General features: G+C 37.0%; 1 protein-coding gene and 1 long non-coding RNA gene across 2 annotated transcripts in view; one reads left to right on the forward strand and one right to left on the reverse strand.

The window, feature by feature from the left end:
* Window positions 1-3,559: 3,559 nt before the first annotated feature.
* On the forward strand, window positions 3,560-10,587 carry LOC127456017 (uncharacterized). Its single transcript, XR_007899776.1, has 3 exons — window positions 3,560-3,655; window positions 9,755-9,791; window positions 10,043-10,587. It is a non-coding gene; the product is annotated as an uncharacterized LOC127456017 (long non-coding RNA).
* Window positions 3,963-14,182, reverse strand: part of LOC127455991 (IQ motif-containing protein H-like) — a 44,562-nt gene continuing 34,342 nt past the window's right edge. The window contains exons 17-21 of the mRNA XM_051724244.1: window positions 10,011-10,181; window positions 7,897-8,022; window positions 7,740-7,801; window positions 7,221-7,329; window positions 3,963-4,376 (exon numbers count right to left, since the gene is read on the reverse strand). Of these exons, the coding sequence (XP_051580204.1) occupies window positions 4,239-4,376; window positions 7,221-7,329; window positions 7,740-7,801; window positions 7,897-8,022; window positions 10,011-10,181 (606 nt within the window). The 3' untranslated portion in view covers window positions 3,963-4,238. The remainder of the gene's footprint in view (window positions 4,377-7,220; window positions 7,330-7,739; window positions 7,802-7,896; window positions 8,023-10,010; window positions 10,182-14,182) is intronic.

A 14,182-nucleotide genomic window follows, 5' to 3' on the forward strand; every position in this document is an offset into this window, starting at 1 on the left:
TTTGTTCCTATATTCCATTCATAAATGGAATGCATTAAATATTTTATGAATTAAATGTACTGAGTCGATGTATTAACCCTCAGAGACTCAGCGTGGCAGACTTGTCTGTTTAAAGCAATAATAATAATAAAAAAATTATATATAATTTTTTTTTTTTTTTTTTTTTTTTTGTATTAAAAATGGTATAAAACTACTAATAATAGTTGTTGACACTCTGAGCTGTATCACAGCAACAGTTTTGGTGGGGGGAAAATGCATATTGAAATTCACCGCTTGCTAAAGTCACACAAAATTTTCCCCAAATAAAAGCATGCTCAAAAATCAAGATTTTATTTTTCTTCCTATAAAATCTTTCAAGGAGTAAAAAAGAAAATACATCATCATTGTCAAGGATTGGGTCTCTGAGGGTTAAATATATAATCTCTTGTATTGTTTGCATTGTACACTGAAAAAAGATTTGTGGTTAAGTAAATATGGCAAAAAGTAGAAAAGATTAAGTACTTTTTACATGAAATATGTTGTGAACTTGAAAATATTAAGTAAATTCTATATTGGTACTCAATTCAAACATGTAAAAATGAATGCTCTGTTTATAAATAAATATTATTCATGATTGTTTATCTTTTCAACATATCATCATGAATCAATTCTAAACATTTTTCATATTTATTCGCTAATTTACATTTTACTTAACTTTTCGAAGCTGGTGTTCCCAGCATGCACCGGGCTTGAATAATTAATGAGCTTGCATGGTTTCAATGTTTGCAAGTTTATTTACAATGTTTCTATTGTTGATTTTGTTGTTACGTTTGGTAACTTTTTGTTTTGTGAAGTCTGAAGTTAATTTTCTACTCAAAATGTGCACGGCATTCCGCATGCACGGATCAAATAGCGGGTGTTTTAATGGACATTTTCAATCTCTCCCTCTCCCTGTCTGTGGTTCCTATTTGCTTTAAGGCATCCACCATTGTGCCCATACCAAAACAGTCAAAGATAACTTGCCTAGGGGCCTGGGTAGCACAATGAGTTAAGACACTGGCTACCACCCCTGGAGTTCGCTAGTTCGTGAGTTCGAATCCCAGGGCGTGCTGAGTGACTCCAGCCAGGTCTCCAAATTGGCCCGGTTGCTAGGGAGGGTAGAGTCACATGGGGTAACCTCCTCGTGGTCGCTATAACGTGGTTCGCTGTCGGTGGGGTGCGTAGTGAGTTGCGCGTGGATCGCGGAGAATAGCGTGAGCCTCCACATGCAATATGTCTCTGCGGTAATGTGCTCAACAAGCTACGTGATAAGATGTGCGGGTTGACGGTCTCAGACACGGAGGCAAGTGAGATTCGTCCTCCGCCACCCAGATTGAGGCTTTGCCACCATGAGGACTTACAGTGCATTGGGCATTCCAAATTGGGAAGAAAAAAAGAAAAAAAAGAAAACTTGCCTAAATGACTTGTCATGTTGCCCTAACTCCCATCATCAGCAAGTGCTTTGAGAGACCACATCTGCTCTGTGCTGCCTGCCTGACTGGACCCTACAGTTTGCTTACAGAAGCAACCGCTCCACTTATGATGTTATTGCAGTTACAGTACACACTGCTCATTCCCACTTGGAAAAAGGGATATGGGAATATCCAATATGTTGGAATATGTTAGAATGCTGTTTGTGGACTACAGCTCAGCATTCAACACCATAGTGCCCTCCAAACTTGATGCGAAACTCCGGACTCTGAGCTTGAACAGCTCACTGTGCAGCTGGATCCTGGACTTCCTGTCAGGCAGAGGTGGTTAGAATGGGCAGTAACATCTCCTCGCCACTGACCCTCAATACTGGAGCCCCACAGAGCTGTGTTCTCAGCCCACTCCTGTATTCCCTGTACACACATGACTGTGTGGCAACACACAGCTCCAATGCCATCATCAAGTTCGCTGATGATACGACGGTGGTAGGCCTGATCACTGACAATGATGAAACAGCCTATAGAGAGGAGGTGCACACTCTGACACGCTGGTGCCAGGAGCACAACCCCTCCCTCAGTGTCAGCAAGACCAAGGAGCTTGTGGTGGACTTCGGTGTCCACATCGCTAAGGAACTCGCATGGTCCATCCACACTGAGGCCGTTGTGAAGAAGGCTCACCAGCGCCTCTTCTTCCTGAGACGGCTGAGGAGGTTTGGAATGAACCACCGCATCCTCACACGGTTCTACACCTGCACTGTAGAGAGCATTTTGACTGGCTGCATCACTGCCTGGTACAGCAACAGTACCAACCTCAAAAGCAAAGCCCTGCAGAGTGTAGTGCGAACAGCCAGACACATCATCGGAGGTGAGTTTCCCTCCCTCCAGGACATCTATACCAGGCAGTGTGTGAAAAAAGCTCAGAGGCTCATCAGAGACTCCAGCCACCCGAGCTATTGGCTGCTCTCACTGCTACCATCAGGCAGGTGGTATCGCAGCATCAGGACCCGCTCCAGCCGACTTCATGACAGCTTCTTCCCCCAAGCAGTTAGACTTTTGAACTCTTGATCTCTCACGATCAATATACATCAGCACTGCACTTTATTAATCTTATTATCTCACACTGGACTGTCATAAATTATATTCTCTCTTAACAACACACTGGCAAATGACTACCAACTGACAGCCTGAATGTCAATACAACCACTATACAACCTTACTGCATATTTATAGACATTATTTTTATTGCATACTGTGTATTCTATATTGTGTGTATTGTATACTGTACATTGTATATTATTATTTGTATATTGTGTTGTGTGTAATTATGTGTATATTAGATTTTAAATTGTGTTGTGTAAATCTGATGTTTATTGTAAATTGGTATATGTCTCATCACTGTCATGACTGCTATGTTGCTCGGAACTGCACCCAAGACTTTCACCCACTGTCACACTTGTGTATATGGTTGAGTGACAATAAAGTGATTTGATTGATTTGATTTGAAATTACCCGTTCATGATTGATTAAAATTATCTGTTGATTATTACCGTCATCGTGTTTTGTGCACCAAGTGTTGACGTCTGCGTGCGCAGCTTTGCATACTATTTCCAAAATATTAATGCTACATTAAGTTATGTTGTCCACTACACATCATAGCTTGTATTAAACTTACTTGCAGGAAGTTTCTGTTTGTAATGTGGTACGATTATTCATTAGTACAAGAGAAGTTCAACGTTGAAGATGTTCAAATAAAATATATATTTTTTTAAATTCATTAAGTTTAACTAAGTGTACATCAGATTTATGTACATCAGATTTGTAAGTAAAAGTTGTTGTATTAACTAAAATGTTTAAGTTAAATTTACTCACTTTAATCAATATTATTTCATGAAGTTAAGTAGATTTCACTTAATTTTATACCATTAAAATTTAATAAGAAAAACTGTGTGCAAAAACTTTCAAAATAAAAATTAAATCATACTAGAAATCTTTTTCAGTGTAGAATGTTAGAATAAATGTAGAGTTAAGTAGGGTAGACCGAGTACAGTTGTAACGGTGTACAGCTGAAACACATATTTCCCTTCTAATGCAAGTTTGTACTTTCATTTTCAGTATGCATATTCACATTAGCATCCTCTCTGCATGGAAAATTTGAAGAACATTCTCCACATTGATGAGCAATTATTAGAGAACATCAGTTTTGAGGGGTAATATTTTAATGTTTTTTACTACTCTTTCATTGTGAATAAATCATGATTTCTGAATGGCCATGAATGGAAACTTTGCTTGTTGTAATTATTGATTTGTCTACATTCAATTAATGTATTTTGGGACATCCTGGGATGTAAGGTTACAGAGAAAATCAGGCAAACATGCAAGGTGATAGGCAGTGGACAGATGAAACTGTTACAACAGTACCCCGCTACATAAAAAACATGGTTGCCAATGCTCCTAGAGTTTTGTTAGCTTTTATTCAGTCAGAAAGCTTATAGATATATCCTAACAGTTCCCTGTTCAGTCTCTACCAAAGAGCTAGATAAATGTTACGAATGGCAGATGTAACTTAACTGAAATATAATTATCCTGTTTCCAATATAAATGTTTCAACTAAAAAGGTCATGGACAATTCCGCTCAGAGAAAAAAAAAAGAAAGAAAGAAAAAAACAGGTTCATACATGCATGTGTCTCTTTTTAATGTCATGTTAAGCACATTACAGCTATAACTGAATTCTACTGAAATATTTGGGGACAGCAAATATAATGAATGTGTAAGAGCTACTATGTGATAGTCTACAAGTATGTTGATTCCTTTTGAGTTGATTTGTGAGGCATATGAGACTGTTCTGCTGTTATTTCTTCTTCTTCTTGAGATTTGGTTTGGTTTTGTATGGTCATGCCCAGGACCTCCTCAATGTCCTTGATCAGGTCCTTATAAAAGCACACAAAAGAAGACCTTCAGTATATGTATATGCAGAGCATATTGACTTCAGTTATCCCAACCTTTAGCCTCTGAACACTGAATGAGAATTCCTCCATCAAATTAAATAACAGTGGTTGAATGCAGTAATTTAGGAAGTGGCAGGCTGAACCTCCAATTTACTAAACAGTGTCCGACAATGTCCAAAGTGTTAGTCATTTGAATGATTCAGCTGCAGATAATGTTCCCACAGATAAAGCCTTGACTTATAATACATGAATACCTCATATAATGTTGTCACAGTACCAAATTTCAGTAGTCGGTACCGATACCAGTGAAATTTCACGGTTCTCTATATCAATTTCGATACAACAGCAAAAATATGCTAATATTATAATGTGCTATTGAACACACCAGTTTAGTTATTTTTAATTATTTAATAATTATTTTAATAATTATTATTATTTCCCAGAAATTTACAGAACATTTTTTAAAGTTTAATTTAATATTATCATCAAAATGGTGTCTAATCAATAAGTTCATAAAACTTTTAACAAGTGAAAATATAACTTTTCAACATGTCATGTTGAACTTTTATTCAACAGCTTGTGATATTTTGATTAATTATTATTATTATTATTATTATTACAGTGAATATTACATTTTACTATACAGTTTTAATATATTTGTATTCAATTTCTTCAATTTCAGGCATCTAGATTTTATTTTGAATCGCTTCACTTTTCCGGATAAACAGTTCGGACAAGGCCAGTGTGATCATTGAAGACTTTAAAGTCACGTCTGAAATCTCATCTGTTTACACTGGCCTTTGAGTCTGACAAATGAAATGTAGGACACAGTTTTGGAGTTTTTGTATTTTAGATTACTGGTGTTTGTGTGTGTGGTAATTTTGAAAAGTTATGTTTTAAATTGTAATACTGTGAAGCACTTTGGTCAACTCTGATGTTTTAAATGCTTTATGAATAAAGCTGAGTTGAGATTAAAGTGTAAATGCTGTGATTTAATTATATAAATATATAGTTTACATGTGCTGCGTGTTTCACAGTGGATTAGTGCTCTGCTCTGTCATCTGATACAACGTGAAGGATTCTCAATGTCTGTTAAGTTTCAAGTTGATGAGCAGTCAGATTTATTTAAAGTACGCAGCTCATCCACACTAAGATTGCAGCCTTTAGCGGTTTATAAATCACACTAGGACATGTCACGATTTTAATTTGATTAATTGTCCATTTCAGTGTAAAAGCAGTAACAGAGCACACACTCAAATAAGCCTGTGAGCATTTGAAAGCATGTTGTGTGTAAGTTAGTGATGGGTCGTTCATGAACGATTCCTTCATTTTGAACAAATCTTTTATGTGACTCAGAAGAACGAGTAGTCTCAGAGAGTGATTTGTTCATTTTGTGTTGGCCGCGCATGCGCATTGCGCAATCTCCGTTCGTTTGTTACGTGAAAACCGCATAGGCGCTGTACAGGAAACTGAAATGATTAGTTCACCTTTCAACTCTTTTGGTCCGAGTCATTTGTTCTTTTGTCACGTGACAGCCGTATACGCTACGCATTGCTCACACAGGAAACAGAAATTATTAGTTCACCTCTCGAGTCATCTGGTCCGAGTCGTTCGTTCGTTCTTTTGTCATGTGACAGCCATATACGCTATGCACATACAGCTGTCACATGACAAAAGAACGAACGACTCGGACAAGAAGAATCCAGAGGTGAACGAATAATTTGTCCTTGGCTGCATTATAATTTTTTCCTTATTGGGACTATAATCAAAGTTTGCGTGAGTAGATGTGTTGGGGGGGATTTGGCTATTGAAAATTTAATTCTGCTCAAATGAACGAAATTACTTGAATAAAGATTTGTTCATTTTACTGAACGAGACTCAAAGATCAAAGTCAGTCAAATGATCCGATCTTCCCATCCCTAGTGTAAGTCATACTGTGCACTGGTACCGGATAGAGTCGGTGCTCAGTACTACCGGTGTTGTGCCAAAATCGGTGACCTAGAGAAATCTGTGACTAGAGGTCGCTGTCCATCAAACGTTGGAGCGAGAACGCGCTTGCCGCATGTGCACGTTCTCCTGAGCGCGCCTGGAGAGTCTGTTGACAATGTTGCGGAGAAACAACTGTGTCGAGGGAACAATGCTGTAAAAATGGGTTCATTTACTTAAAGAAATATCTTTATTAGCTCTTTTCTCATGGTTGTATTTTTTCTATTTGTGTTTTGCCATTGTGAATGTTATTTATGCATCAAATACATGTGTAGTCCAGTGATAATTGTTTTTGTTTTATTGTGTATGTGTGTGTGTTTACCATTGTGATGGTTATTTAAGTATAAAGTATATTTCTAAAAGTATAATCATTGTTATTATCAGTATTATTATTACTATTATTAATAATAATACTTTTTTATTCTTTTCCCAAAATTTATGTCTAAACTCCACTGATTTATCTCTAAAAAGCAGTTTAATGTTAAAGTGTTTAATGTTCTCCAAATAATCTGATTACAAGAATTTAAAATGTAATGTGTTACATTACTTTTTTATTTTTTACAAAAAAGTAATATGATTTCAGTAACTAATTACATACCCAACACTGAGGTAAAAATAGATCCATAGGTTAATAAGTTTACCAAGGTTGCAGGTTACTACTTTTTATAATGCATTGTGACTAATATCTTAATTTGTTACATATACTGAACATGACACATGATAACTGAATAGAGTTTGTTCATGTTCATAACTAAGGTGTTTGGAGAATTCCATGATCATTACATCTAGTTTAGGAGTAGGTTAAGAAAAAAGGATGTATTTGTTAGTTCAACAGTGTACCTTAAAATTGCTTGTTCCTTGTATATTTGGGCCTGATATTTCCTGATGAATGACTGACAGGTTGCGAGCAAAGGTCAGCAGAGCTCCCTGGAGATGCTCCGAGATTGTTCTGTTAACGACACACAGAAACAAACGAGCTTACTAATGATCCCCCAGAACCATCATCAGAGAAAAACAAAAAAACAATCACCTTGTTTGGCTGCTGGGGCTGTAAGGAGCTTAATGAGAACTCTCAGCCTTAAAGAGAGTGCTATTCTTCAGGGAGAAATGAGGGTGGAAAGCAGGGCTTCAATGGGATAGGTATAGGGTTTATGTGATGAATGCCTTTAATTCTACTTGACAGTATTTTGTGTGCTGACGCATTTCAGTTGAGGTATTCACTACGTAATGTTTAACCTGCTCTTAGGAGTGTGCTCAAGGTCTAGATATTTTTCTAATGGAAATGGAGATAGAGAAAGAGAAAATACAACTGGAGTAAGATAAGGGTAATGTGTCTGTCTACTTTTTGTGGGAACTCACAGCATGCCAAGACTTCTTCTGTCTCTGCTGTCATGGAGGGCGAACACGGTGCCTTCCCTTGCCTGAAACATTAGTCAAAGCTGTATATAATATAATATACTTGCTCTGATATAAAAAAACTTGAATTGTATTTATGAGAAGAAAGCAGAGGTTTTACCCTGACATCATAGCCAATGCCCTGTGCTTTGCACATCAGAAAAAATGTTCTATAATATACCAAAGAAAGATTGGTGTGAGTAAGTCGGGTGCCCATCACTGCAAAACGACTGGTCACTGAGGTTTGCTGAGGAATGACACAAACAGCACATAGAGGGTTAAGCAGCAAATTTCATGTTATTCTGTTGCTAAAAATTTTACCAGTACATCTAAATGATAAATCAACCTCTTGGGGATAGCGTTGCAGCCACGCTAAATACAAATAGAAAGGTTAAAAGTCCACACCTAAAAGGGATATTAGTCTCACAGTCATATTGGGCGATGGGGAGACTGAGTCCTGTGTCATAAGGTTACACCACCACAGAAAACAGAGAGGTTTCCTCTAAAACAATGCTCGCAGACACAGCAGATAAAAGATGTGTCTAAAAGAATGCCACAGGAGCTGATTAGTTAAGAGTGGCAGGGCTCACAGGACTCATAGCAGGGATGAGGCACATTCTCAGTGACAGAAATGAAACAGAGGGTAAAGCCCTCTCACAGTCCGCAGGGGATGAGTAATTCTCTTCTATGGAACTCTGTTTCAACTGTCAAACACACTATCCTCAAACAACAATAAAAAGCCTTTCCTGCAGGGATTTAATTGTGTTTGTAATATTCCAGGACTAAATGATGGCCGAAGCGGAGGCGACATACCGTAGCCACATACAAACTAAATGAATGTTTGATAAAATAATACAAGTCGCAGATTAACAAGCGTAAACTCTGGTGTGCTGCTAATAAAGAAAGTCTTTTGTTTAGGGGCTGGCATCAGGTTGATGAGGTGCTCAGGCATGCATGCACATGCATAATGAATAAGGTATGCATTATTTATGGGTTGATTATTTAGGCTCATCTATCAAAATGATAATGAATTCAGCATCTAAACACCAATCAGGTCGGATGCGTAATTACAGTGTTTAGTTGTATTTAACAAAAATAAAACAACAAAGCTTAGCTAGTCGATCTTTATGGATGCTGTGATTTATCAGGATAATATTCAGCAAAGGACTCTCTTATTGCTCTCTGGTCCGGTCTCAGAGAATACATTCTGGATAATGGGATTTTTGTGGTTTAAAGTCAACATTTAATCAAAATTGACCCTATTTACTTTCTCAATGCAAGTTTCTGGTCTAATTGTGCACAATTCATCAGTGCACACAATTCCAAATAAAATAAATGTTTATCTTCAGAATTTTTTTATCAAAATGTAGTAACTTGCTCCGCCTCTGAAACGATTTTCTATTTTGGCTGATTTCACAAATCCTACATACTTTTCAAATGCACCCCTCCAACCAACTGAAAAATTGAAATTTTTTCTTATTGAATATACTGTATTATGGTAGTAAAATGAGTTGCAAAAGGGGTTTCACAAAAGCAATTTTCAGAAATCTGAAGGTCCAAAGAGCAGAGAAAAGTAACCATATGACTCCAGTGGATAAATACACGTCTTCAAAAGTGATATGATAGGTGTGGGTAAGAAACAGATCAATATTTAAGTCCTTTCTTTACTATAAATCTCCACTTTCACTTTCAGATGTGAAAGTGAAGCTAAACAGGCACCACATGTTACTTTCAGATGTGAAAGTAAAATTGAAAGTGGAGATTTATAGTAAAAAAGGACTTAAATATTGATCTTTTTCTCACCCACACATATATCGCTTTTGAATATATGGATTTAACCACTGGAGTCTGATGGATTACTTTTATGCTGCTTTTTTTCTGCTTTTTGGACCTTCAGATTTCTTGTCACAATTCACTTGCATTGAAAGGACCAACAGAGCTGAGATATTCTTCTAAAAATCTTTATTTGTGTTCAACAGAAGAAAGAAAGTCATAAACAACTGGGATGGCAGGACGGTGAGTAAATGAGAATTTTAATTTACTATCCCTTTAAGGCTGTTACTGGACTATTCCAAAATAAAATGCTGAATATGTGAAAAATAAAATGTAATAACATATATTTAGTAGCATTTTTTCAGTATATTGAAATATATATTTCAACCAGTGTGTTATAATCATGTTTTCCTAATGGCAATACTGTTAGTGGATCTTTAAGTTGAAATAAGTGATTCTTACAGCTTTGCTCTTTACCCTCGCCTGGCGCACAGAAGGTTTCACCTCTTTGACTGGAGGAGGAACCTCCAATTTACTTGTGCGGCAGTCCAGTGTTCCCCCTGTCATCATGAGCATCAGCTCGGTCATGGCCAGCTGGTTACTGTAGCCCAGGTCAAGATCAATAGCCCATACCTATATACAACCCAGTGTACACAGAGACAAGAGATCCAACACATGAATCAACACAAGTTATTTTCAGCCTACAGAAAAAAAAATAAAACACCTGTCATTGCTGTTCATTTAAAATAGGAAAGATGCACCAATTACTGTTTAAAACATGTTACAACGATAGCTTAGTTTATTATCATTAGCTATTACACGACTCTCTACTTGATTCTAAATGGTCAATTACAGCACTCTGCAGTAAAATATTTTTGTATTAAGATTGCTAAACTGTTTTGATTATTGATTATTGTACAGTTGTGCTTGTTCAATGTCTCTCGTATAAATCAGTGGCCTTTTTCAATTCACATAATAAAATAATTTCAAAATGTCATGTCCATTAAATTATTTGGTTAGTAGCTGTGTAATAAGCAAGATAATGTACAGTCAACCAGACATTATTGCCAAAAAAATAAATAAAAAATCCTTGAGGGTCATACAAGAAACAGAGTGACTATTTGCACTTGGCGTATATAGCACCTGCCACACAGCACCGCTATTTGCACTCCAATAGTCTGGTGGAAAAACAAAAATTGAAGACTAACTGTGCACACTAGTGTCACTGCAGTGGCATGGGGTGTAACGTTGGTGTGGATGTGCTTTTCTCGTGTGGACGACCCGGGTTCTAATCTGCCTTTTTCCCATCCTGTTTCTTGTCTCCACTCTTAATATTTCCTTAATATTCATTTTTATTCATTATTATGTGAAGTATTAAAGGGTTAATTTCCTCGCAGTGAAGTCACGGTGGAGTTCGGGGAGTTGAGAGAAAGGTTTGATCCCAGTAAAACTGACCATGGTTTTACTATGGTAATATTGTAGTAACCTTGTTTTTTGGCAGAAACCATAATTTTAATGCAATTCACCATGGTGTTACTACAGTAATATTGTGTTAATATAGTAATCATGTTTAATTTTTTGGTAACTATTATTTTTCTATAAAATACCATGCCGATACTATGGTTACTGTAGTAAAACCAAGTTTAATTTTTGTAAGGTTAGGTTTAGGGGTAGGGGCTGTTGTAGGGTGTCAGTGGGACTCTAAATAAACACAATAAACACACTGCAGTGATGCCACTATACTGTATGTTAGTATTTAATTAGGGGTGTAAATAGTATCTGTCACTATTTGCACCGGGTGTAAATAGCATCTAATACTATTTACACTTCAGTGCAAAGAAGATGCTTTTAGTTGCTATGTACACTTAGTGTACAAAGCATCTATCGCTATTTGCACTTAGCTGCTGCCTACAAGGAAAGGTCCTGATCACACTGTTGCGTATTATTTGGCAAACATTACCTGATGACTGCACACTTTTCCTTACTTAATTCAGTGCCTTTTAGTATTTCAGTGCAATAACACTGAAATAATTAATGGAAGAGAAGAAGATACATTTTTTTTCATAAGATGGAAAATATTTTTTAAATGTGGTGTATTTGCAGGTAACAACCAGAGTTCACAATCAGACTCAACAGACTTTGAGTGTGTGAATGTGAGAGGGAAATAGAGAAAGAGAGAAAAGAGAGAGAGAGAGAGAGAGAGAGAGAGAGAGAGAGAGAGAGAGAGTAACACACTGTGTCTAAAGCCCAACTGGAGACTCTTCACATCTGTATGGTTAATGGCATCATTATAAGGATATTAAGGGGTCAGGCCCAGTCGTGGCCTTATGCTTAAACAGGGCTAATTTTCCCTGATAATAATCTAATAGCTATGCCCTTTCTTCAAAAAGTGGCAAATAAATCACCAATGAAGGAGTTGTTAATAACTAAGTGGCAGTTGGTTGACTCTCCTGTCGTCCGTATTTGTCAACCTAAATGCTCCTGCCAGCAAATGAAAATGGCGGCCGGCTGCTGAAATCACTTTCTGATCACAGTATCATGCTCTAACCAACGTTCACTCACCTGAGATACGATGAACTGGATTGCTTCTCTTTCACTGACTTTAATACAACTGAAAGCACTAATTACTTTCAGTATATAAAAAAGACTATAAAAAAAAGAAAGGAAATAAAGGCTTATTTATATAATCTGCAATTACATGTACATATTTCATCTTGAAAGAATCATTACTGTCAGTGATGTAATTGTGAAAGAGAAAATACAGTATTTTATTATGCCCTCTTATGTGATCATTAAAAGCATTTCTTTTTTCTGCCAGTATCTAGCGACAAAAGTATTTAATACAAAACGTGGCTCTATAAATAACCATTTTAAAGCTCTTTTAAAAACTAAGCAACAGTAAAGATATAAACCCATGTCAGAAATAAACCCTTGTAAAAGGATCAAGTGCAGATGACCTGTGTATGCATGATTCAGGAGTGTCCCAGCTTACAGGAAATCTCAGTATAGAGCTGAATTCATCCAGTAGTGCCTCCTGTCCATAGTTAATACCTGTGCTTGTGGGATAGGTGGGACCATTTAGCCGGACTGTAGAATCAGACAAGCCTGCTTCATTGTCAACCTTAACAAAGGCGCTTGATATATACGCCCAGATTGTACCTGTCTTCTATAGCCCCTTCACTTTCATTAAAAACTGCAATCTTGCAGCTGAGCCTCCCTCCGCACACAATGTGAGGCAAACCTGCAAGGGCAAACACATGAGACCCAGCTCTCCCCCTCACATACAAAATACAGACTGCTTTTAGCAACAGGTTTGAATGTAAATTGATGTTTAAATAGAGGCAGGTTAGCACTAGTCTGGTTGATCTGTCTGTCTCTGTGTCAGGAGAGATGGGACAGTAATGTTTGGATTTATCCATCTGAATTCCTTTTGTCGATTTTAATTGTGCATGCAGTTTATTCTCAATAATGCACGTTGAATCAAATTCATCCAGTGAATCCACAATATACAGAAACCTGGTGCTATTCAATCAGAAGAATGTATGAATTACTTTCATTTGCTGGAATAAAAGCTATTCTATCTGTAGACTATATTAGATTCAAGTGTAAAATTATACGTATAAGAGTAGATTCCACCTCAATAAGTAATTTATCTCAAAATGCAGGGGTTCTCTGCCTTCCAAAGTCAATACACTATTTTAAAATCACAGCATGCCAACTGAGTCAATGATTAAAACAACAGTGTGGGACATTCATTTGAAAATATATCTGTCCATAGCATTTCATTCTACAGTATGTAGACATACAGTTTCCATGTCAGCTTGATAAGTAGGCATGTAGGTCTTATCTGAAACGTGTTGTAAGAGGACTTGTTTTCTGATATCTCCACCATAATGTGCATAATTCAATACAAGGCCACAAGATGTGTACCAGAGTTGCAAAAATCAACCACTGACTCGTGGAGGAGGCATCTCAACTGGCTGTCAGCATCTATGTTAAGTAAATGACGTCTGCCTAAAAACAGGTTAAAGGTTTTTTAAAAGTTAAAAAAGGTCTCGGCCTTCCAACATTAAACAACAAATGCTCAGAGAGAAGCTCATTTTTTGCAATAGTGCCAGACACAGGAAATATAATGCAAGTGTGTTCTGCCACCCTCTAGTGGCACTAGGTAGTATTGGACCATTAAAAAGACCAATGAGACCAGATATATTTCAATCTGAGGCCTGCCAGCAGGGATCATTGATAAAAATCAAAGTACATAATGAATTATGCATCATGTTGCCTAGTTTTTTATACATTTTTTTTATACACTTTTGTTATACATTAGAAATACCCCCTCCCATTTTCCCCAATGCACAGATATTTTTCAGTTGTCATGTACTTTGGCAGAGATGCAAGGCAAATAGCAGTGCACTGCAATGCATGGAATGCAAGTTAGCCTCCTACTGTTAGGAGTGGCTTTGCACTGTAAAATTGTTTTTCATAAATGTGCTTCATGTGAAAACATCTAAATTAACTGGTTTTACTGAATTCCAAAATATGTGAATCAACCTGACTACACTGGTTTACACCAATGGAAGTCCTTTTTAAGGGTCTGGTCAGGTGTAAATAGCCCTTTTAAGGTAACAACTTAT

Source organism: Myxocyprinus asiaticus, chromosome 18 (genome assembly GCF_019703515.2).
Source record: "Myxocyprinus asiaticus isolate MX2 ecotype Aquarium Trade chromosome 18, UBuf_Myxa_2, whole genome shotgun sequence".
NCBI lineage: Eukaryota > Metazoa > Chordata > Actinopteri > Cypriniformes > Catostomidae > Myxocyprinus > Myxocyprinus asiaticus.